Source organism: Ciconia boyciana, chromosome 12 (assembly GCF_034638445.1).
Source record: "Ciconia boyciana chromosome 12, ASM3463844v1, whole genome shotgun sequence".
Taxonomy (NCBI): Eukaryota; Metazoa; Chordata; class Aves; order Ciconiiformes; family Ciconiidae; genus Ciconia; species Ciconia boyciana.
In genome coordinates this window covers 11,354,410-11,377,491 of record NC_132945.1, presented here as the reverse complement: position 1 = coordinate 11,377,491, position 23,082 = coordinate 11,354,410, and the positions used below count along the sequence as shown (strand labels likewise).

Sequence of the window (23,082 nt, the reverse complement as noted above, 5' to 3'; positions counted from 1 at the left end):
CCTGCAGAAGTTGAAACTCTCCAGGTCACTTTTAGGGCTTGGTAACCCATGGGTCCCCATGCACTGCTGGCAAGTTGTAACAAGGGGCTCTATACACTACAGAGCGCACTGGAGCCTTTGTGGGCAGTCACGCTGCAACCCTTCCACCTCTGGCCAGTTAAGGGGCATTTAACCAAGGGGTTGCCCTAACAGGTGAGGAGGGCAGAGGAAAGAAGCCAAGGGCAAGGAAAAAACAGCTGGTCCTTGCCAGGGAAACAGAACAAACCGCATGAGACACAGAGCAGAGGATTACAGGTTTTTATTTGTCAAACATTCCCCCCTAGTCTAGCACATTCTACAGTCTTGCTAGCACAGATGGCAACAAAGAGCCTGTAATGGTTCAGAAGTTACACTGCTACAGAGAGCAAACAAAAGCAGAGATTTATTATGTAAAAAAAATTGTGAGAAATGGGCAAAACAGTGCAGAGGGGATGGGGTGGAAATTATGTCAGCTAGTGGTGCCTGCCCTGTGTGCAGCAGACGTCTGTGCTAGCAATGCAGAAACCCTTCCTGGGATTGTACCAGGTGAAGACTCCACTGTGCTGGAAGCATCATTTCACAGAACCATCCCCATTGCTTTATGAAGAAGGCTTCTTTCAGGAGAAGTGACCTATCTTCTATGTAGCCAAACCTCTCAAGACACCTTGGGGAGCACCACAGAGTAGCACCACGGCACCAGCTGCAAACATCCCCTTCTACCACACACCATAACGCTGCCTTAGCCAGAGAACCATAAATGCAACACCATCAGCTCTTTCACCTTCAGCTTCTGCTGCCTCTTCTCCCTGCTTTATGCCATGATATTAGATGTGATTTTGATTCCATCAGAGATTGTTTTCCATCAACTACAGACACACTGGGGTGCACGGAGAGACATAAAGGCTACTGAAGAGAGAGGGGATCCCTTTCTTGAAGGGTGAGCAACTGTGGTGATGGGTTACCACATGCTACCGAGCTTTCACATGGACAGATCTTTCAGGCTTCAGGAGTCACCTCTTGCTTGCTTTTCCCCATATGAATTAGAACATGTTTTTCATTAGACATGCAACGGAGGCAAACCCTAAGCTATCCCTGTTCATGTTCATGTCCCAAAGTTGATGATTTGTTGTGGTTTTTTTTGATAATGGGTCCAAACTTGCACACTATTTTGGTGACAGTCCAGGACACCACTCCCAAGGCACTCCTACCTGTGGCACCAGACAAAGGTTTCTCATTCCTGGAGCAAGGCTAGCCCTGAAACATTTGAGTGTGGCTATAAATAAGCAACTAAGTAAGAAAATTAACAAATGATGATCTACATAAAAGCTTTCTAGGCATTTCCTTTGGAAAAACTGATTAGTGCTACTTGCTTCCAGTATGAGCCTTGTTTATGAATACACCCGGGCTCTGGAATGCTCCTACTGCTTTCATTCCTTTCACTTACCAGGATGATTCGACTGCTGTTTTTAAAGCAGCACAGGGTAGGGGATGACATGGTTTTAGACACACTAACAAGGAAAATTAGGGGCTCCAAGAAGTTTTCAATATTCTAAGCTCTCACAGGAAGCTAGGAGTATAATATGATATGCTTAAGTTATAAAGAAGGCTCAAGCAATTTGCTAAACCCAGGTGTAAATAAAAGCAACAAGTCTGCCTCCTACTAGGCTCCATGGGCCTAGTTACCTGAATTGTTCATGACCCAGCGCTGCATGGTGGCTTCATGCTGTGAAAGATGGCATTTGGTCCCCTGGAGATGAAGAAACTTGTTACCCGAGCTCAGTGAGGACAAGGAAAACACATACAGCACAACATAAGGCTTCATGCCATGAGTCCCCTGCCCACTCCCTTCAGGCACTTACCCAGGAGCATCACTCCCCATGTCATGGGCCCCCACCCAGCTGTCCCCACCCAGCTCACAGCTGCTCTTGAAATCCCAGTCCAATCCTTCATTAGAGCAAAAACTAGCCCACAAGTACGGGGCCTACAGAACGAAGATCCACCAAGACACTATCCCGAATTCAGCAGCAGTCAGTAGCAAACACTTTGGGCAAGAATACAAAAAACTGAACAAGTATTGAGCAACCCCCTGCCAGGTACAGTCTTTCAGCAAGCAGCAGTTTAGGAACTTTAAAGTCTCCTGTGTCCTATGGGGAAATATCCCAGGTTAAAAAGCTCAAGGTTTATGAAAAGGAAGCTATTTGAGAAGGGGCTGGAGGACTCCTGAATTCTCTGCATCCCTGCTCTCCGTGCCCACAATCCAAGCTATCTTGCTACACATACAAACAAGAAGCTAAGTTGCCTGCCTGAGCCTGCAACATTACATTCATGGCTTATTAAGCACTCCGGGCGCACCTTTAGTCTTCCAAACACCATCCTCAGCACTAGCGCGCTCTCAGGCTTCTTCAACCACTGCCAGCTCCTGATGCGTTAAGGAGACAGAGAGCACCTGCACGGACTGCCGCAAGACAGAGACATCACTGTCAGCATACTGGTACAGCAGGACTCCAGCCAGAGGTGCTCCTGTCTCCAGTGCTGTCCCCAGGACAGGCAATTCTGCAGGAGTCTGGCCTGGGAATACAGGAAAAAAAACCCACCACACAACAGAGGTGCTCTATTTCTTAATAAAAGGACAGGGTCTCTTGTGAACTCATACTGTAGGGCACCAACCATGATAAGCCTTGGTGTACCTGGGCTGCAGCTCCTTCAGCTGGTACAGGGTGAGGACGTGTACTAGCTGAGAGTATGTCAGATCTCCCCAGGGCTCTACCCGAGTGCTCAGGGCCAGGCTTCCTGCAGCCAGAGATCAGGCCAGGTCCCCAGTGCTGTCACACCTAGGGGACACCTTGGAACAGCCTGAAGACAGCACTTCTTCCCCACAGACTAACCCAGCCAGAGATGGCTCACCACATGTCTGAAGCACTGGTTACTAATATTGTCTTTCCTATTGCTTTGGGCTCCGTTTCCATGAGAAACGGGCTAGAGATTCACATATAACATGACCACACATACCAGTGTCTTGTCCTTTGATACAAGGCTGCGAAGCACAGGCAGCCAGTCAACTTGCTCTGGAGATCATTTCCTCTCAGGGCCCAAGCTGACAAGTACCATATTATGTGCCAAATAACACAAATCCCACCAGATCTATTAGCTGCAGCCCAGAATGGCAGATTCTTGTGTGGCACATGCCATCAGGTATTTGTGGAAAGGGTATCTATCCATTTGTGTAACAAACTAACTGCAGTGAAAATGTGCATCTATGACTCAAGTCTGCAAGACCTGGGATCCCAGCTTAGGATCTGCCTTTTTGTTTGTTACAATGAGGTATGTCCAGACATGCAAGATTGTGGGTAAATTTGAAACATATCACCATGAGGTCTGCCATGAAGACAGCCTTCAAAGCAAAGGTTATCAAACCATTCAAAGGCTCTGATGGCAAAGCATGCTAAAGATAAGACTGTTGAAGACTCCTTGTTGCAGGTAACCAGACAAACCACTCCTGTTCCAATCTCCACTCAAGTGAAATGAAACCCATGAAAACAGAGCAGACAAGGTGATAAAACAGTATGGCTCATTGCACTGCATGATACAAACCTTCTGAACAGAAGCCAACACCACCTTCAGAAAGGACTGGAGAGGCTTTCTGCCAGACCAAGCCTACCAGAACACCATGAAAGCACCATGTCTCCCACAGATCCTGCCACTGCAAACACCAAAAAGGTGACAGGAACATGCCAGCTAATGCTCTGAACTCCTAGCTTCTGTCCTGCAAGAACAAAGAGACAGGGCAGGATCCTAGGCACATCCCAAGGGTATGCCTACAGGCTTCAAGTTCCCCAGCAGTAGCAGAAACTTCAGCAAGAAAACAAAAACCTTCAGAAACCAAAAAGCAAGCTACCAAATACAACTCATCGTGTCCTCCATAAGGGCTACCCAGAGCGTCAGCAGATCTAGCATGATCCAGTCCATACCACCTTCTTAGCAGACTAGGGAATCTGTTCTATGTATCACCTGCAGTCCAGCTACTTAAGGGATTAGCTGAGAATGAGCATGCTGTTAATGATTAGCATTCCCTAACATTGTGCTCTCAGCTTGGCAGGAGTGCCCAGTCAAGGAAAGAGACTGAGTAGCTGTGGCTGAATGCCATGCCACGCAAGCACCTTCCACCTGTTCTGGGGAGAGAAGCCATTCCCCAGTTACGCTGTGGTGCCCTTCCCGCTTTTCCAATGACATTTTCAGCTTCTTGGCCCAAAAAGCCTTAGGTCTGTCCCCTCCCATACTGTAGTGTTAACTGATATCAAGGGGACAGATGCAGCAAATGTGGTTGTTTTTTTTTAATCCAATAATCTCATTTTCAATTAAAATATATAATATATATTTAAAAAGGTTTAGAAAAGCTTCTATGTAATTTGCAGCTACTTTTACATATAGATTACAATAATGTACAACTCTTCCCCAAGGTGGTTTGAAACCACGGGGACCTGCTGATTCTTTCCCCTCAATCATATACATTATCAAACATTAAATGTATTTGTTCCTAATACAGCTCTGAAAAAGAAGTCTGTCACTGGTACCTTCTCAGAGGGAGAGATGCCTAATACACCTAATGGGGACACACTTAACATTGGCTTCATATTCACTGTAGAAAGTTCCCAGATTAGTAAAAAAATATTTCATCTATAGAAAATGCCCTTCTGAAAAGCAACCAGGGCTCTGTTAAGGCCACATCCAGGCTTTCCATTTCTCTGCTGTAGCAAGACAGATCAGAAACAAACCCAAAATGAAGTTTTTATGTCCCAGAAACAGCTATTAGCACCTGTGCTTATTTTACAGCAGCCTGCTGTATCAGGAAAGTGCTGAGAACAGCATAGGGACTTCTTGAAACATGCTTCTGATTCAATGGGGCTCAGCTGGCACAGTGAAAAACTCAATGTCCTCCCGTTCCACTCAGGTGGGCAAGAGGAAGCCTTCTACACCATGACCACCACCCTTCCCTGCAGAATGATGATGGGTGCTCCAGAGATGGGCACACGGAAACCACTGAAACCAACCCCTGAAATAGCACACCCTTTTCCCACAGGGCTTCCACCAACAAGCTCCTTCCAATTCCTCTGCGAGTCTGTGGGATACCAAGTGCGCACCTGGTGGCTTAATGAAAATGTCCAACTACTTTGCCCCAGAGGGCAAGCCAAGTGAGAGCAGAGCCAGCCCTCTGCCAGTTCGAGGCACCGGGAGACTTTCTGCCATAGCAGAGAGAGGATAGCCATTGAGATATTCCTCCAGCAAACCCAACTCTTCACATGGGAAAACACTATTGCCCGGCACAACATCTTCTGGCCAAGGTTTTTACCAGGGCTCTTCTTTGGACGTGTATAGTCCAGGGCTTCTCCAGATGGTCCAAGGCAGGGTCAGGTTTGTAGGAAGAGCCGTGGCACATAACAGAATTATTATTTTTAAACTCTTCCTGTTGCAGCCAGATGCAGGTTGCCCCTTCTTCCCAGGTGGGCAGGTCCTTCTGCCCCAGGCATGGTGTGCAGGGAAACTGAATCCAATGTGCTCCTTTCTTTTCTCTGCCAGGGGTGGGAAGTGAAGTCAGAATCCGATGTTCAAAACCTGAAGGACACTAGGAAGAAGAAAAATAGAGTGAATGGTTAGATCTCAGCTTCAGTGGGAATCCTGGATGCATAGATAAGGAGTTAATTACTATCAATCAGCCTCTGCCACTCAAAGGATGCCAACTTCCAGCAAGGAACAAACACAGATCACAAGAGACCTTGACCAATGGAGAGTCAAGTGGAGGATGCAACTGCTCAGCTCTAAGATTCAGAGTAGGATTGAGACAGACAAAACAAAAGCACAAAGGTCAAAAGTAAGCACTCCTCCTGTAAGCTGATAGCACCAACAATGCTCTGCAAGATAAGGAGGTTTAAAGGAGGACTTGGTTTACCCCAGACACATTGCAGGAAAGCAGCAAGAAGAGGAAAATCACTCTTCACCTTAAGCAACTACAAATATCAATTGGTGGGAAAAAGACTAACAAAGGGATTTTTAGAGATCACACACTAAAACTGTTTATGCTCACCCACTTAAAGAAAACCTGTATCTACCTGCAAATAGTTAAACATTCCTAGATATCTCATTCCCCCGCAAGTCTATAGATCCCTTCTGAGGTCTTCTGCCTCACCTCAACAAAGCTGCCACAACTCATTCAAACAAGCCTTGGAATAGGTCTGAGCAGACTTAAGACACTGACATAAAACCTCCACCGTAGGTCTATGATCCACTTTGGAAGGCAGAATAGTGAGATAAACATAGGGCATCCAATCAATTGCATTCAGTAATAGTGAGCATGAAATAAACTTGTGGAAAGGGAAAGAAGCTACAAGAGGGAATCAGCCTTGTACAAGAAAAGACAGTAACTTAAAACAGAAGCCAGAGCATCAGGCTACTTGGGGAAATTGCAAGTTGATGGGAGTTTTATTTATTTATTAATGTTTTGGTAGACAAAAATACAGTATTTGGACCAAAGGGAATTAGATAGAGCACAGCAAGAAAACCATGAGTCCAGACCAAGCTGGGCAAGGGATAAAGAATTATCTAGGCTATGAAGCTATAGGGAGTCTAACTGAACAACTAAAGATCATTAACTAATGCCCACCAGAAGAGTGGATGGACTTTACACTCATCAATGCGGCACAAACTGTACCACTGTACAAAAGAGGCAATTCTGTTCCCAGGTATTCCTCCTACTGGCTTGCAGAAATACATGACAGAGGTAGATGAGGAAGCCCAAAGTCCCTGAGCTGCTCAGAGACAGCCGGGTGGCCACCCACACCTCCCACGATCAGAATGGAGGACACTTGCATTAAGTGCTGAAGGCAAGAGTAGTTGCCTGTGATTGAGCACTTGTGTGCCACAGTCTTTTCCCATCATCTTGCTCATTAAGGCTCCCTTAAGTCACTCTGTATGGCTTGCACATCCAGTGCCTTAACCTGTGAATGGCAGGCTTACAACTAAGTGAGCCGCAGCTACCAGACAACAGCAGCAGAAATTGTAGAATTTCTGTTTTTCCTAGTCAAGGGAAGTATTCACACACTGGCTTTCTTCCTCTACGGCTAACAGCTAGGTTTGTGGGTGTTGCACCGCTGCTGGGCAGAGGCAAAGTTTCAGTGTTTGATCTCTAATCTCCAAGTAAAGAGACACAGGGTTCAAACAGACTCCTGGTGAAGATGTGGACAAGCTCTTCAGCATTTAACTTGCAAGAAGGGGATAAAGTCATGTCAGCTTTGAGCACCACAGGTAACATCAACTAGCTTGTGTCTTCCCAAGTGCTGCAGAGAGACTAAGTACTTATTCCTAAAGATCTTCTCTTGCCTACAAAGAGAAATATTTCTTCAGCTCCAGTTTCATTCTGGCTGTTCAAATCAGAGTGTGATCACTGGCATTTATTGATGAACCATTTTTGCTCAGTGTTACACCCATAACTGACCCAGAAGGCTATAGGATAAGCCCACAGTAACTACTCAGAAGGACAACTTTAGGTTAGTGATCACTTAGAGTAGCTTTTGCCAATGTGACTTTAACATGGAAAAACCCCACATTCATAGAAAGCATATGAAAGGAAAAAAGCCTGTAACACCGGAACAATATATAGTGGCAGCCATGCTTTCCCTGAACAGTGATTTCCAAACAGGGACCCCAGTAACTCACTGCAGTAACAGATTCAGATAAGGGAGAGATGACACAATCTTGACCTCCTCACAGACACTGATGTCTGCAGCTCACTTGGTTTTGGAACTTGTAAATTTGAGAAAGCATTCTACCTTCTTTTCCCAGGGTCCTTCCTGGCCTCCAGGAACACTCCTATTTCTCTCCACATGCACCCTGTTTCCCCTTTCTTAGAAACCTGGCCCACCTCTGCTCCTCTGCTATGATTAATCAATTCACATGGTAAGTATGGAATAATAATATGGACCAAGAACATAACCATGCTGTTAAGAGCTCAGGTTCTCCCTCTTAAGCATTTGATTATAGCCACATCTTCACCAGTACTAGACCCTACCCTTTGATAAACATTCCCTCAGCTCCTCTGCTTTATGCTCTTAAAAAAAAAATCTGTGCCTGGTATTCCGTAGACAGAGGTCTTGTCTATCCAGCCCAGGTAATTAATGCACCCGGGACTGCAGGACAGCTTGCATACGTTTTGAAAATGTTCCTGTGAAAAACATTTTGCCCCTGCAAAGTCAATGTCTTCCCCAAATATGATGGCCTGCCCTAGCATGGCATGAAAAAAAACAACCCACAAAAAAACCACAAAAGCTCAGAACAATATCCAGTGGAAACACTACTCAAAAGGCCACAGCCTCTGTCACTAACTTGCAAACAGTCCTACCATGGATGAAGGATGCCAATGTTTTGTAAACCAAATTTGTCTTTGAAATCGAAACTGAGTTTCTGTATTCCACCTGAAGTTAAGATATTCAATTTAAGCCACTCAGTAATTCAGCAAGAGCACAGCTAACAAATGCACAAGACTATAAAAAGCCCCATAACGAAACAGAAAAGCTCGATTGATCCTCCCTCTCTCTACAGTGAAGAGATCTGTTAAGTACAGACAGAAGAACGTTACTAATAAATTAAATCCTAAGAAGTGTGGTAGGACTTGGAATAAGAAGGAGTTAAATTGTGTTTAAAAAGTCAATATATAGTGGTGTATCAGTATGTTGACAAAGTTTAAGTACCACCAGCTCAAAGGACGGCATTTCACTTTGTCTAGACCCAAGACACTTGTCTAGAATGGCTGTACTGGGGCAGAGCAGAAAAATATTTAACTTAATATCTGGTCTCCAGCATGAACAGCAGCAGCAATCACCAGAAAACTGAGGTTTAAATGGGCCTCCAGAGGTCACCTAGTCCAAACTACCTCCAGCTTACTCAGGTGCCTCAGAAGGAGTATTAAGGTCAAGTACCTGATAATTTCACTTCAGTCACCATAATTTTGAAGCTCAAGGGCTTCCCACAACTGAAGCAGTATCTGCAATTTGCCCTTAATTCTGCCTGCTCAGCTGGCCAGTATTAGGGGTTGAATTTACAACACTAACCATATCTGCCTCCTAAAAAGGAAATATTCTTGGCAAGGCTTCCACTTTCCATGCAATATCCAGCCTATGCTCCAGTACATAAAATAAACTGTCCATTTTCTGTTAGCTAACTGAGCTCCAAGTGTGAAGTATGCCTTCAGCTCCATTTCTCTAATTCTTCAACTGCCTCAGTGGTTAGAGAGCTTCAAATCAGGGTGTCACACCCCCAGAGAGGAAGACATTTTTATTTTCAACTCTTCTTCTCATATACACCATTTCCCAAACTGACTCCAGAAATCTTTGTGCAAATATGAAAGATCGCTGAAGAGGCAGCTTTGCTGTGCATGGGATAGCACTAACACGTCCTTCCTCCTTCCATCTCCATCCACTCGCATTTCCCATTCTCATTCCAATAATGGGTACATAAGCAATTCAGTAGTTAATGCTGATGAACCAGCTTACCAGACTTTACAGACACTATCCCAGATAAGGGCAGGGCAGAAGGTCTGATAACTGAGAGTGATTGTGTCCTGCTACATACAGGGCAAAGCAGGCAGTCATGACACAGACATGCTTTGCAACTACACATACTAGAAAATTTTGCAAGGATAATAATAACCCGGATAGAAACACAGCATGTGCTTGGCTCAGTTCAACCGTTCTGTATACATAGGATCATGTCTTTATTTATGGAATCAGCATATGCTCTCATGTCAACTTCAGAGATATAGGCATTGCCTGGCAGAGACCGACATCCTGTAACGCAGTCATCTTTGGTAACGAGAGACAACAGGAGTTTCATTCAGGATGCTGTTCTACTCCATAAAGGAGTTTACTACCTGGTAAGTTAAATCGACCTACCTTTACACAGCTTTTTCTCCATCTAAAAGGGAATGTGGCTCTCCCAGAAGCTTTTTACTCAAAGACCACCTGTGCTTCCAAAGAGGTATCTTTAACTGCTGCAGAGATGGGCAGAGGAACCATCCTAGACATGGCTGTTCCCACTATAGAGCTGTAGCATTTTACATAACTACACGTACCTTTTTGTGCTCCTGAAGTTAACTTGGTACCCAGGTATGGTTGGAGGCCTGTGAGGTGCTGGGATAGCTGGGAGTAGACAGAATGGGTTCAAAATTAAAGTCCAGTCCTTCTCCATCCATGAGTTCACTGTTGATTATGTAATCCATATCACATTCAAGGTTCTCCATGTACATGTCAATGTCCAGGTCAATAGGCAGCCTGTCCTGGTTCAATCCCAAGGGAGCAGGGCTATCAGAAGAAAGAAGCAGTGGACTACCCAGCTGGACCGACTGGGCAGTTGTTGTAGAAACTGGAGCCTTCAAACTGGTGACACTGGCAGTGTTTTGAGGAGATGTTACTATGGGAAGCGTTGAAGGCAAAACACTGGCACTGACTGGTTCTGCCTGCTGCTCTGTAGGCTTTCCTTGTGTATTGCCTGAGCTGATCTTACTCTGGGAGGCTTGTCCACCTAGAAGCAGAAGAGTTCGGCTGCTCATCCTATTACCAGTCTGTGGGAGAACTGGATCCACCTGAGTCATCATAACATCCCTTGGAGGTGGAGAGCTGGGTGTCAGAAGAGCTTCCAAGGTCTGAGGGGCAGAGAAATGGCTGACAGAACTTTGCAGTGAGATATCAACAGGGTTAAACAGGGAATTGCCAAAAGTAGTGGTCTGACCAGCTGCATTCGGGCTCCGCAAGGAAAAGCTGGAATCTCTCTGGATCTGACCACTTGAGGCAGATTGCTGGGTAGATAATACAGATGAGCTGGGAGACATCAAATTTAACCCATCAATGAGCTCAAGCTCCTCAGTCACAGTTGGTGGAACATTGCTGGATGCACTGGAGTACACGAGAGAAGGAAGCAACTCTTCATCATGGAGGTCATCCTGCTCTGTCAGGATAGGAGAAAGCCTGGCACTAATGGTGCTTGCATTGGAACTGGTTCGAGGCCGGAAGGTGTTCCACACATCAGAGTCCTCATTGCTTCTTGAGGATGGGCTCCCAGGCCACTTAGGGAATTGGGAGCCAGGACTGTCAGCAGTGGATTCTGGAGCAGACTGGAGAGGAGGCTTCTTTTTGGATGCTTTACCTCTGACTTTTGCAAGTTTGCTGCTGTTGTCCATGGAGGCAGCTCTTCTTCTTGGTGCTTTTCCACTTTTACCACCCTCAGGATTGAGCATCCACCAAGAGCTCTTCCCTGTGGCTTCATTATGGACTTTAATGAACTTGCTGTGCAGGGACAGGTTATGCCTAATAGAGTTCTGGAAAAAAAAAAAAACCAAAAAACCAAAACAAGATATGAGGACCTGACAGTTGACATACCTCCCACCTAGAAACTTCACAAGCATAAATGCGACAGCATCCAGAGAAGAAAGTTCTAACAAAGACCTACCCATAAAAACCTGCTATTTCTGCTTGAACATGCTTGACAGCACTAGCAAGCAGTGCCATGTCTCACTGCAGCACCAAGGGTGAAACTACCATGACAACTAGCAGCTTCCAACTAGCAAAATACTAACACAAAAGAACTTTTCAAGACCATACAGAATCTGCAAAAATTAAGCATACCATAGAGCAAGTAAGCAAATTCCCAAATACAGCTTGCAACTTCAACATGAGCCTAACTGAATTTGAGCTAATGCTGCTCCCACCCTTCTGCCAACCCCATTAGCCAGCATAAGCCTGGCTGATGTTTTTAATTTTTATATGGCTAGCTTTCAGACGGATTTGGACACAGCACAGCAGTGAATCAAATAGACTGGGTGAAGAGAAATGGCAAAACACTTCTAATTCAGTATGCCCATTAGCATCTTCATCCCAAAGCCAGAGAAACAAGAGAGAAACTTTGTGGAACAAGAGTCTTAGTAACCCTGGAGCCTGCCAGCCTCACTCTGCAAGGAGGCAGTATGCTTTCCTCTATGTGCATTTCTAATGGGGTAAGATGTTCAGCAGATAGTGCACTCCCACACAGTACATGCCAGTTTTAGCCTCTCCCATCTTTCCGTTTGGCAAGGCACGCATTCCGTGCCTCTCCCAACTCCCTCCTTTTGGTTTAGCTTTGCGGGAAACTGCAAGCTAACATATCTGCACACCATCATCAAACTGAATTTTCATTCTGCAACTGATAAACTCCCCAGTATTTTAGGATCAGCAAGCAATACTCTCATTGTTTGAACAGATCCTCCATAAACTCCCCTTGAGGCCTGTGTCATGCATTTATTTGATATTTGCATTTAATTTGTTCAGATGGTCAAATTACACATCATTAAAAGGTGCTACACCAGTAGCATAACAACGGTCCAACTGCAACACCTTTTTCATATAAACCAAAAGGTATATAGCAGCCTTCAGCTTTCATGCATGCTCTCTTAATTCTTAACAAAGTTAACTGTGCTTTTATCATCCTTTCCCACCACCTCTGAACACAGTTCTTTCCTGCCTGCTGCTTTCCCTCTCCCCACCCTCTTCCTCTCGGACCTCACCATGCTAATTTTGGCCACCTCACCAAAAGTACTATCCTAGAACAAAGCAGATGTAGATAAACAATACAGGAAAAATGGAAAGTTTTCATGGAGAGGGAAGGAGATGTGAGAATCATTCTGCGTTAGCTTTCATTTTAACCTTTGGCTGTTGAGGACTTGGAGAAGACTGGCTGCTTGTTGTGATTGGTATCAAAGGATACATGTGCTCTTACTCAGAGAGCACCCCAAAGGTTACTGTGGAGCCAGGGCCTGATGGAACATGTGTCAGGTCAATGGTCTTACATAGTTTTATTATTTGAGTTGTTCACAGTAATAGCTATACAACACTCCTGCCTGGCATCTTCTCTAAATAAAGCTTTGTTTTCCTTCAAGTCTCAAAAAAAGTAATTCAGGCTTGTACCCTGTCTCCTGGAAGGCTGCTGCTTTCATTTCCAAAGAATGCCCCTCCTTTTCCCAGGTAAATGTGCATGACTTCAAATGCATACTGCTGCAGCAATAAGAACCACCAGGTTGTCACTAATTCTTCATTTATTCTCCTGAAAGTGATTTGTGAACTCAGGATGACACCCAGTCCCGTCAGGAATGACCCAATAGCTTGTACACACAGTATACATTTGGAGTCTCATAACCACCCATTTTTTAGCTCCATTTACTAAAATGGAACTTTAAACCAATAGGTTCAGGGTTTCAAAATTTCACAGCTAACTATATTCTGTTTTCTTCTCATGCATGGCTATAGCCAGGTTTTAATTCCTGTGTCAGCAAAAGCACACTGCACTGGTGTATGCATTTCTGCACTGGTGCAAGCATTTCAGTAACACCAAAACCTCAAGAAAATTAGCACCACTTCAGGTATCATAAGTGACAACTTTAGTAACTAGTTTTCTAGTTTTTTTGGCTGAAAAGCTGCTTGAAATAAGACATATTGAAATAAGACTAGGATTCACATGAACACAGATATGCGAAGCCTGGTACCTTTTGTGAAACAAAGTGCTTTTACATGTTACTGCTAAACTGACATAACGGCTAATAGCTGTAGGAACAGATAATTGCTGTGCCACCCCTTCCTTCCTCAACTTCAAACTCTCCTCCTCCCATAATACAAGGATCTGTGAGCTGGTTCAGAGAGCTAACCCAACCGAAAAGCAGCCCTATCCCTCCTTGAAAATTAATTTTCCTGCCTCTTTTATCTCTACCTGTTTTTTTGAACTACCTTGCTGTGGGGGTCGAGCACCAAAAACTAAGAAAGAGAACAGAATGTGTGGTTGGAGGCAGAGGAAAAAACCCAAACACTTCTTACATTAGGGTTAACTGCTGTCAAAAGTGCAATGCCTAAATTATCACTTTTGCACCTCTCCTGCAGACTTTGTGAGGCAGCTCACCACCACAGCCACAGCACCCAGAGCCGTAACACACCTGCATGACTGAGCTTGCCTGCATACTGGAGACTCAGGTCCAGAGGGTCCCAAAATACAACTGAACCGATGCACCTACCAGCCTGGGTGCTGTAAGACAACACAAGAGATTCACACTTGCATACCGCACACTCCCCAGCACAAGAATGCATCTGCTAGAATGATTTAATACACCTAACATATGGAGGGCACCCTCAAATCTCATTGAGAAAGTGAGGGACAAATCAGTCACGCTAAAATAATCACAGAACTCCAGGTCAAACATGACAGGAGAGGAAACGACAGAGTTCAGTCACCCAGGCAACCCTGACGTATTTCCTTTCTCAATGTTAAGCAACTCAAACCAGAAACATATAGATGACATTAACTTTTTAGATGCTCAACTTCAGCAGTGCAGGAGGATCCCAGTTGGTCTGAGCATCTGCAATCCACACAAGGCCTTGGCTCTGCAACATCTTTGACCATAAGGAAGCATGACCTGAAGGAAGAGGCACAGGCAGGAATCTTTCAAATCCCTAGGGACCTCTTCAACAACTAGTCAGGGGTGGTTAGTGCTGTTTATTCAGGTATCTTATAGAGGTTCTTATGTATATTAAGTATTGCAGTAAAAAAAATGCCAGTCTGTCTGTAATCCATCATAGATCAAGGATGATTCCTGTAAACCACATTCAGACAAAACCATTCTGAAATTAATGACAGGTATTACGCAAAAAATTAAAGTTTGGCTAGAGACATTTATTGTACACTGAAGGGTGGACCGTTCACTAGGTCCCAACCACTGTGTGTACAAGCTAGGATATATGGACCAGCCATAGAAGTGTGGCTAGCAGCATACACAAACTATTTCCTACATCTCAGTTACCACAACATTAAATCCTCTTTGATAAAATCTCCTAGCCCTATCTAAAGGACAGGAACACTCCTCACCATCATACCAGGCCTGCCCCTAGACCAGCATGAGTGCTGCTGTGGACCCTGCCCAACACTGAACAGTGCTTTGGTCTCAGGATGGAGAATAGCCACAGGAGCTGGCAGCACAACCAACCAACCCAGTCAGCCTTCTGGACAACTGCCATAGACACCAAGATACTATGGAAAATGCACAAGTGGGTCATACAGAAGACAGAATGCCAGTGACAGCCTTGCCAGGGGACTACATTGGCTTTGTAGGTAAGAGCGAGGTTATCTACCATGAAACTGAAGTTTCACTCAGATCAGGTCAGAACATTCAGGATGGATGGTTTGTTCAGACTTTAAGGTTCCTCACACTAAAAATAAGCTTAAACTCACCCTCCTGTGATGTACTTTCTTCTAAGCACCAATGTGACAGGAGCAGAAGGAAGCTCTTGTGCCCTGTCTGCAGGAGCTCTGTGCCCTGTGCTAGCAGAGTGCTCCAGGCCAAGCACAAGCTATGCTGAGAAAGACACAAGAAACAGTAGCTATCCTTGATAATTTTGTGCTTGCCCACATTTGCCTGGCTTTTCAACCACTGTTCCCTAGCACCAGAGCCATTCTCCCAGGAACGTCAAGTTTCTACTACAAACCACAGAGGCACCAGATTTCTTAACAAAAAATCTCTCTCAAGAATGAGCAACAGGAGGGGAAAAAAAAAATGCAATCACTGCAGCTGCCTGTAATACACCCTCACTGCCTCGGAGACACACAAAAGAACATGGTCGCATCCCAGCACAGGGCCATGTTCCAAAGCCAGGCCTATAATTGTGCCAAATTATCACTTGCCATGGCATTCTTGGGAGGCTGCAAGGGCAGAACACCCCGCCTGCTGCATTTGTCAGTGCCTGTCTCGGCACTCACCCGGCCACTTGGCTTCGAAGGCTTCAGGAAAAAGCCTTCATTGCAGAGATTTTGCAAAGTAACACTCCAGCAAGTAAACAACTGCTCCGGAGCCAGGGAGCTAAAACATTTCCCCAGCAATCCCCTTCCACAAGGCACACATGAGCACAGACGTCAATCATGGCAGACAGGGAGCTGTATCTTAGGATGAACATTTTCCTTTCTGTAATCTTTCAATGGGAGCCCAGAAGAAGCAAATCCTAGCTCTCTAAAAAGCAAAGACCGAGGTGATGTACAAGTTTACCAAGACAGGCAGGCATATACAACAAAAGCTGTTCGGGATTAGATAGAGCAGAAGAAACTTGTTGGAACAAGTAATACCAGCAGCCCAGGAGCAGCCTTCACCGAGGACTGCCGGGAAAATTAAGCCGTGCTGCAAGGAAGAATCTTCCAACAAAGCAGCTTTCCAGAACAAACTGGCAGGGAGCAGGAAAGAGCAGCAGCAAAATCTTCAGGTAATTTGACTGGCATTGCATGGGGCAGATGGACTTTTGCCAAAAGACGAGCTCTCCCCCACTTTTGAGAGAGACAACTACACTCTATAAGGCTTCAAATGAAAAAAATAAATCTTGCACTTCCATACTTATTCAGAGCATTACACCTTGTTTGGGACAAGGGGTTCTTAATGTCACTTTAACAAGAGCTAAGTATATGTTGCTACATTGCTATGGTGGGCCCTCATCACATTTGATCACTCATCAATAAGTTTTATCCCACCTGAAAAACAGGACACCTGGTGACCCCACATTTGCACCATCATCCTGTTCCTATGCACTGCCACTGGCCTCATTTTCCATACCCAGCACTTCACCGTCCTCCCGTCCACAACACCCTGCCATGCCCAGCTGCCCTCCGCCCTCCTCACCGGGCCCTCACCTAGGCCAGACTACTTGCTGTAGCCAGACCATTTAAGGACTAATGGGATTAAAAGGTAAAAGATTCTGTTAAAAGAAAGACTGATGGACAAAAGCCACACCCATGCTCCTCAGGCTTCCATGACAGACTCTTTACTACAGCCTCTGAACAACAGTCATTCAGCTTCTGTCTGTTATTTTCCGCCCTGCTTTAAGGAAACCCAGCTAGGCTGTCAGCAGCTGGGACAGAGAACATCTCCCTGCTGCCACGACTAAGCACGTTGTTAACACCACATGAATACATTTGGGGGCATACAAGGTAATGTCAAGAGTCCAGCAGTTTCCATCCACCCCCAGCTACTCTGGATTCGAACAGCCAGACTCTCCCTCCTCTTGCAGGGCAGCAACTTCCAAGAAACCAAAAGAATCCCAACTTAATAGAAAGCAGCACCTACAACACCACTAAAGATTAACTGGACTTAAATTAAGTACCAACGATGACAGCAATGACATCACTATTCCGATTCGATTTAAAACATGCAATTTTTCATTTTTAGCGTCAGACGGTTTAATGGAGAATTGTATAATTTCAGGCACATGGACTTCAGAGTAAACACTATGGGCTTTCTCAGCACAGTCAACAGAAAGTACAGTCAACTTCTTCACAGACTGAGGTTGATGGCTCTGTGCAGCAGAGAGACCCCCAGACTCTAGACTGAGGGTCCCCTATGCACAAACCTGCGCCAGGCTGAAGGTCGGGCAGAATTATACTTTGCTCAGAGCTAAGATGCTGAGTTTAAATTTTGTGTTTCCTTTTACTTTATGACATCAAGTCAGTTATGCCTCAGTGAGCAAAGACAGGGAAATATTTTGAATGTCTTCTCAAACCATCATCTTGAAATTATCACTACCAAAAGTCAAAAGCAAACCCGTTTAAAGCGTTCCCACCAGATGTTCCTTTCCAGACAAAGGGTTTCTTTGTGAAATTAAAGAAAGCTCTCCCGATGGTGATTTGGGCCCTTACCTGTCCATGTTAAGAAGCTACGATTCTGACAAGTCTGAGCCAAAAAATCTTCAAGGATATAGCACAGTCCAGATGGACATAAGCAAAAGCTAATGTGACTATTTTAGGAACCAACCATTGCTTTTTTGTAGATCTGACTACAGAAAAACACCAAAAGCTGGCTGAACAGTAGTCAACAAGCCAACGAACGATAAATTTTTCATCTTTACCAAAACAAGTGTTCACACAATTTTGTATCCACTGAACTGGAATTTATTTGCAAGGCATAAGGATAACCTGGCAGAACCTATCAGCTGCAGCACAGCACAAATAGTCCAGAAGATTGACAGGCTTGCTTTTGTCCGATAGCCTATTATTCTTTCATGGAGGAGCTTCAGAGGGCCACAGGATGAGCAGCTGCTCCAACCTGAGCACGCTCTGTGCACGCTCTGCCAGGAGGCCAGACAGCCTCAGCTCTGGGAGAGGCCGGGGACCTTCAGAGCCAGCACTATGGCACTGGAAACCAGTGAAGTCACTCTATCATCATAAACTGAATTGCAGGGCACATGCAAGGAAGCACCTAAGAGCCCTCAGCCAGGTCTCCCAATCCATCTGGTCAACAGTTGACATCAACTATGGGCAATACGCATATAACACAAGCGTGGAATGGAAGGGTTTAAAGTAAAATGCTGCCCACTGCAATGAAGATTAAGAACTAGCTGAGTTTCCAGACGGATGACACCTTCTGTTTCAGACAAGCAGAATGCTTGGTAATTCTTAATTTGTAATACAGCTACTTGAGTTGTCGCACATATGTATGTGTATATACATGTACACACTTGAATCAAAGTGAATGCAAAGTACCAGAATGCAGAGGTGTGACTTCAGCCTCCTATAACTAATGCAATACTGCAGAATCATTTGTTCTTTCCTTCACATTGCACGCATAGGAAATGCCCGATTTTTGCTTCAGTGAAGTGTCTTTGGAGGGTGAAAAGGATGGTTTTAAAGTTCATTCTGTTCCTACAAAGGGAGAGACAACAGCTTTGGGAAAATACACGGAATGTTTCACTGAGAAAGACTAGTCTTTAACATTGCTCCTCACTGTGTCAAACTTGCTCATACTCATGGATGCGAGAAATGCAACAACCAGTGCAAACTGCTTCAGCAGGGTTTATGCACTTCTACATTATTCAACACCTTCCTCCCCCAAAGAATCTCAAAGCCAGAAGGAATTATCCTCTTATCCACAGAGCAGCTTGCAGAGCACCGAGGTGAGGATTACAAAGAAGCCCTGCGACACACCCCTGCAAGGACACTTCTGCCTTTCAGGCTGGTTAATTCTTAACTTCAGCTGAATTACTGCAGGGAAAGGACAGACTGCACACCCAGCAAATCTGTCCTTTACAAAGCACTTGAAGCAATTCAAGAACAGCAAACACCACCTTCCTCGAAAACACAGATTCTTCCGGAATTCACAGAGGTTACACCCTGGCAGCCTGTAACAGCTGTATTTCCCCCAATTGTATAGTGGAATAGGACAGCTGTAAAGCAATTATGAAGCAACAATGAGTTTATGGGGTTTATATTAACTAAAATAGATTTAAAAAAAAAAGTTTTTCAAGACACATTTCTTTTAATGTCCAATTTAAAATTTTCTATTAGAACCACACTACATACAAATAGGACATATTATCAGTACGGCTCTGCCCAAACAACACAGAAATAACAGAACTCTAGGAGCTGTAGTACTACCTTAACAGGCATCAAAATGCTACATCAGCATTTAGCAGCAGCTCTACATTAATTTCCTTTATCCAAACTCATTCAGTTCAAAACTGAGAAATCAATAAAGCTAAGATAACTCAAGAAGTTTTTATTTTACTTTACAAATTAAAAAAAGATGCAAGCAGAGCTTCACAGCTCTAAAAATAACAAGGAACAGTGAAAACAAAAAATCGGGCAGGTCCATTCCTCAACTGAAGAGACATCTTCTGTTTATTCAGTTTGTCTTAAATATAAAACACGCACCTATTAAATTTACTCTAAGTCCACAAAATCAAATTGAACTGATTTGATTGATTCCACATGTTTAAAACTGTAAATGTCTAACCTGCCTTAATCTAATGCACCTTTATGCAAATAGACTAAGTAAAACAAACAAAACCTTTTGCAATTCCATATAACTGTATGTTAACATAAAGCAAGACTAAAAGTCAGAGCTCTGTAGTCACACGTGATGGGGCACGCATCCTGCCAAGCCCTGCCAACAGGATTTGAGAGCACGAGCAGGGAAGAAAGTGGAGCAGAGGGAATATACCGCAGCCCCCTTTGCCTCTCCTGGGCACGTAAGATTAACTGCATACCCCCTACATACCAACCCAAACTTTGACAGTATTTGTTAAAAATGAAAACAAGTTTTTATGAGAATTTCCCCTGACATTTAAACAGTTTCAACTGTATTTCTATCATGGTTTTCTGTTTGCTGGTTAAAGCCAAGGACTTTAAACTGCCCTAATCATAAGGCAGGCTGATTCCTACCACAGTTGCTGTCATTCTGCCCTCCCTCATCTTTCCTGGCAAGAAATTGTTTCTGTTTTCTTCCTCTACTAAAGCCAGCCTGAGTTAGCCCATTCCCAGGCTGAAAAACTACAAATGAATTTCACACTGAAAAGTCATGACAGAACAGCTACAGCAACAGTGTCTGAGCAGGAACCTCAACCCTTGTATGTGCACAAATTCTCATCTCTGCCTTTCTGCAAGTTAAATCCAACTGTACGTTTCCCAAAAGTGATACATGATTAAAACACAGAGTAAAACCAAAGACTGACGGTCCTGTTACACATGAACGAATGTAACAAAAGAACAGCCATACTGAATCAAGCCAGAAGTCTACCTATTCCAGCATCCCATCTGGCAAGATACTTCACTATATTCCACCTACCCCACGATATCTATGGATGCATTTCAGAAGCTACACTAAACTTCAGTCTCAGGCACTACTGCCAAACAGATACAGACACATTCCTGAAGAGAAAATGCACCAGTTCCATAAACTCTCTGCCAAGATAATGTGACTCCACACAGCAGCAGCAGGACCAGGACAGTGTGCCTAGCCTGAGGAAGCAAGAACTGTCTTCCAGTGAGACCACCAAATCTTCTGAAGAGAAAGAAAATGCACCCAAGCACTGTCCCAAATCAGAACTTAATAAGGAGGATTCAACCTGCACAAAGGAGGGGAAAAAAAAAAGTCAGTTTTAGTCAAACTACATGCACTCTCCAGGAACTGTCAGTGAGCCAGATAAATGGGAAAGGTGAAAAGTTTCGTATCAATCTGTGCCAGCCTAAACTGTGACAGCTGTGTCCCTCTCACCACATTCAAGCAAACGTGGCGAGATGGACCTCTCTCAAGCAAACATTCGCACTCATGCAACCACATGGCGTGCCACTTCAGAGACCTGAGCAAGCTGAAAGCTAACCTACCAGAAAAAGCTATCTTCCCCCCCCCCCCCAATTAACTCTCTGTGCTGACTTACTGCTCGGTCACACAGGCAGAGGAACGCATGGCTGGAGTCACGGAAGCCCCAAACTACACTGGCTCAAGTTGCCACAGAACTGCAGTATGGACAAACTGCTAACCAACACTGCAAATGGAGAGGTACACTGCAAACAAGAGTGTGGCATTAAGTGTAATTCCAGTCTGCAGTGAGGGCAATAGATCACACTCTTTAGACTCCAGTCACTGCGACATCCACTGCAATATATCAGGACAACCTGAGGGACTATCTCGCAAGCCAGCTCTCACATCTTCCTTTCTTTTTGCTGGAGTTTGTTTGACTCCGAGAAGAGAGTCAAAGAGAACGGGAACACCAGGCTGCCGCCTGCAGAGGACGGAAATGGAGTTTAGCTCTTTTAACAGAACTTCGCATGTGTCTATTTCCAGAGCGAGAGGAGAAGACAATGTTGAGACTTTGGAGCAGTATATTGCTTTCCCTTTTCCGAACTCCAGCAGAGGTCCCCAGTCCCTGCCTGACTGCAGCACTGGCGCTGCTCTGGGACACAGCACCCTTTTTAAAGGGAGCCTCTTGAAAGCCAAGAATGCCTGCTATGAAACAGTTATTTATATTAAGCTTTAGCACAGTCAGGTGACAAAAAAAACGCGGCCTTGTATTTAAAAACCCTTCAGCTCATGCACAGAAGCTTAGCTACAGCCTTTTAACTAACCCTTGCTGCTTTCCTGGAAAACTTTCCAAACGCAAAGGGCGCAAGAAGCAGCCTCACGGGGCCATGAGGCTAACCACCCACCCAGAGAAGCCTGCTCCTCTCTGGTCCAGCTGCACAGAGCCGGAGCTTGGCCTGGGCCTGAGAAGATCCTACTCCACACTCCCGAGCTAACAAACCCGTGCCAGCCAAGCAGCTTTCGGCAGAGCTGAACCCCAGGCCGCTGCACTGCAGCGTGGGGATTAGGCGCTGGCGCCAACGCCAAGTGCGCAGAGCCTGGCTGGCGACGCGTAGCAACAGGCGAGCACGGGGCTGCGCGGCGGGGAGGGCGGCAGGCCGGGGCAAGCGGCAGCACCAGCTCGGCAGCAGGGGAGCGGGAAGGCGCCTCAGGCAGCCGCTCCTTGCCTGGCCGCACAGCCCGCCCCGGCCCCGGCACAGCGCAGCCGCCCCGCCGAAGGCCAGCCCCGTCCCTCCCGCCCCGTCCCGGCCCGTCGCGCACCTTCCAGCCGGCGGAGCTGTTGCTGTCGCCCTTGTCCTTGAAGTAGGGGACGGAGCGGACCATCCACTCGTAGATCTGCGCCAGCGTGAGCCGCTTCTCGGGGGCGCTCTCGATGGCCTGGCTGATGAGCTCGGCGTAGGACTGGTTGCCCCAGGCGTTGCGCCGGGAGCCGCCCTTCCGCGCCGCCGCGCCACCCGCCCGCGCCCCCTCGGCCCGCCCGGGCCCCACCGCCGCGCCACCTGCGCCCTCCTCCGCCGCGCCCGCCGCGCCGCCCGCCTCCGCCGGCGCCGCCGGCAGCTCAGGCCGTGGCAGCGGCCAGGTGCAGGAGCGCGGCCGGCTCTGCGGCTCGAAGTCGGGATCGATGTCCGGCGGCGCCGCGGCGCCGCCCGCCTCCGCCATGGGCGCCTGCCTCAGCGCCGCCGCCGCCGCCGCCACCGGGTCTGAGCCGCTCCACCGCCGCGCATCGGCCCAGCCCGGCCCGCCACCCCTTTGTGAGACCCGGGCCCCGCCGCTGCCGCCGCGCCGCTCTGTTTACCAGGGAGCAGCGCCGCGCCCTGCGCCTGCGCGCGCGGGGCACGCCGGGAGCGGTAGTCCCGGAGGGGCGGCGGCAGGCGGCCCTGTCCCGTCGACGGACTACA

The 23,082-nt window shown here is 46.1% G+C and overlaps 1 protein-coding gene across 1 annotated transcript; it reads right to left on the bottom strand.

Annotated features, from left to right (window-relative positions):
- Positions 1 to 281: 281 nt before the first annotated feature.
- On the bottom strand, positions 282 to 23,030 carry FOXO4 (forkhead box O4). The gene is made up of 3 exons (XM_072876853.1): positions 22,445 to 23,030; positions 10,136 to 11,377; positions 282 to 5,638 (listed from the first exon to the last, which is right to left on the bottom strand). Exons 1-2 carry the CDS (start codon positions 22,841 to 22,843, stop codon positions 10,154 to 10,156), a joined length of 1,623 nt encoding a protein of 540 aa, XP_072732954.1. The 5' UTR covers positions 22,844 to 23,030; the 3' UTR covers positions 282 to 5,638; positions 10,136 to 10,153.
- Between the last annotated feature and the right edge of the window lie 52 nt (positions 23,031 to 23,082).

Coding starts and splice junctions, on each gene's coding strand:
- FOXO4 (XM_072876853.1), bottom strand. CDS start 22,843: ATGGCGGAGGCGGGCGGCGCCGCGGCGCCGCCGGACATCGATCCCGAC. Junction 11,378..22,444: donor ACAGCTCCGCCGGCTGGAAG/GTGCGCGACGGG, acceptor TTTTTTTTCCAG/AACTCTATTAGGCATAACCT.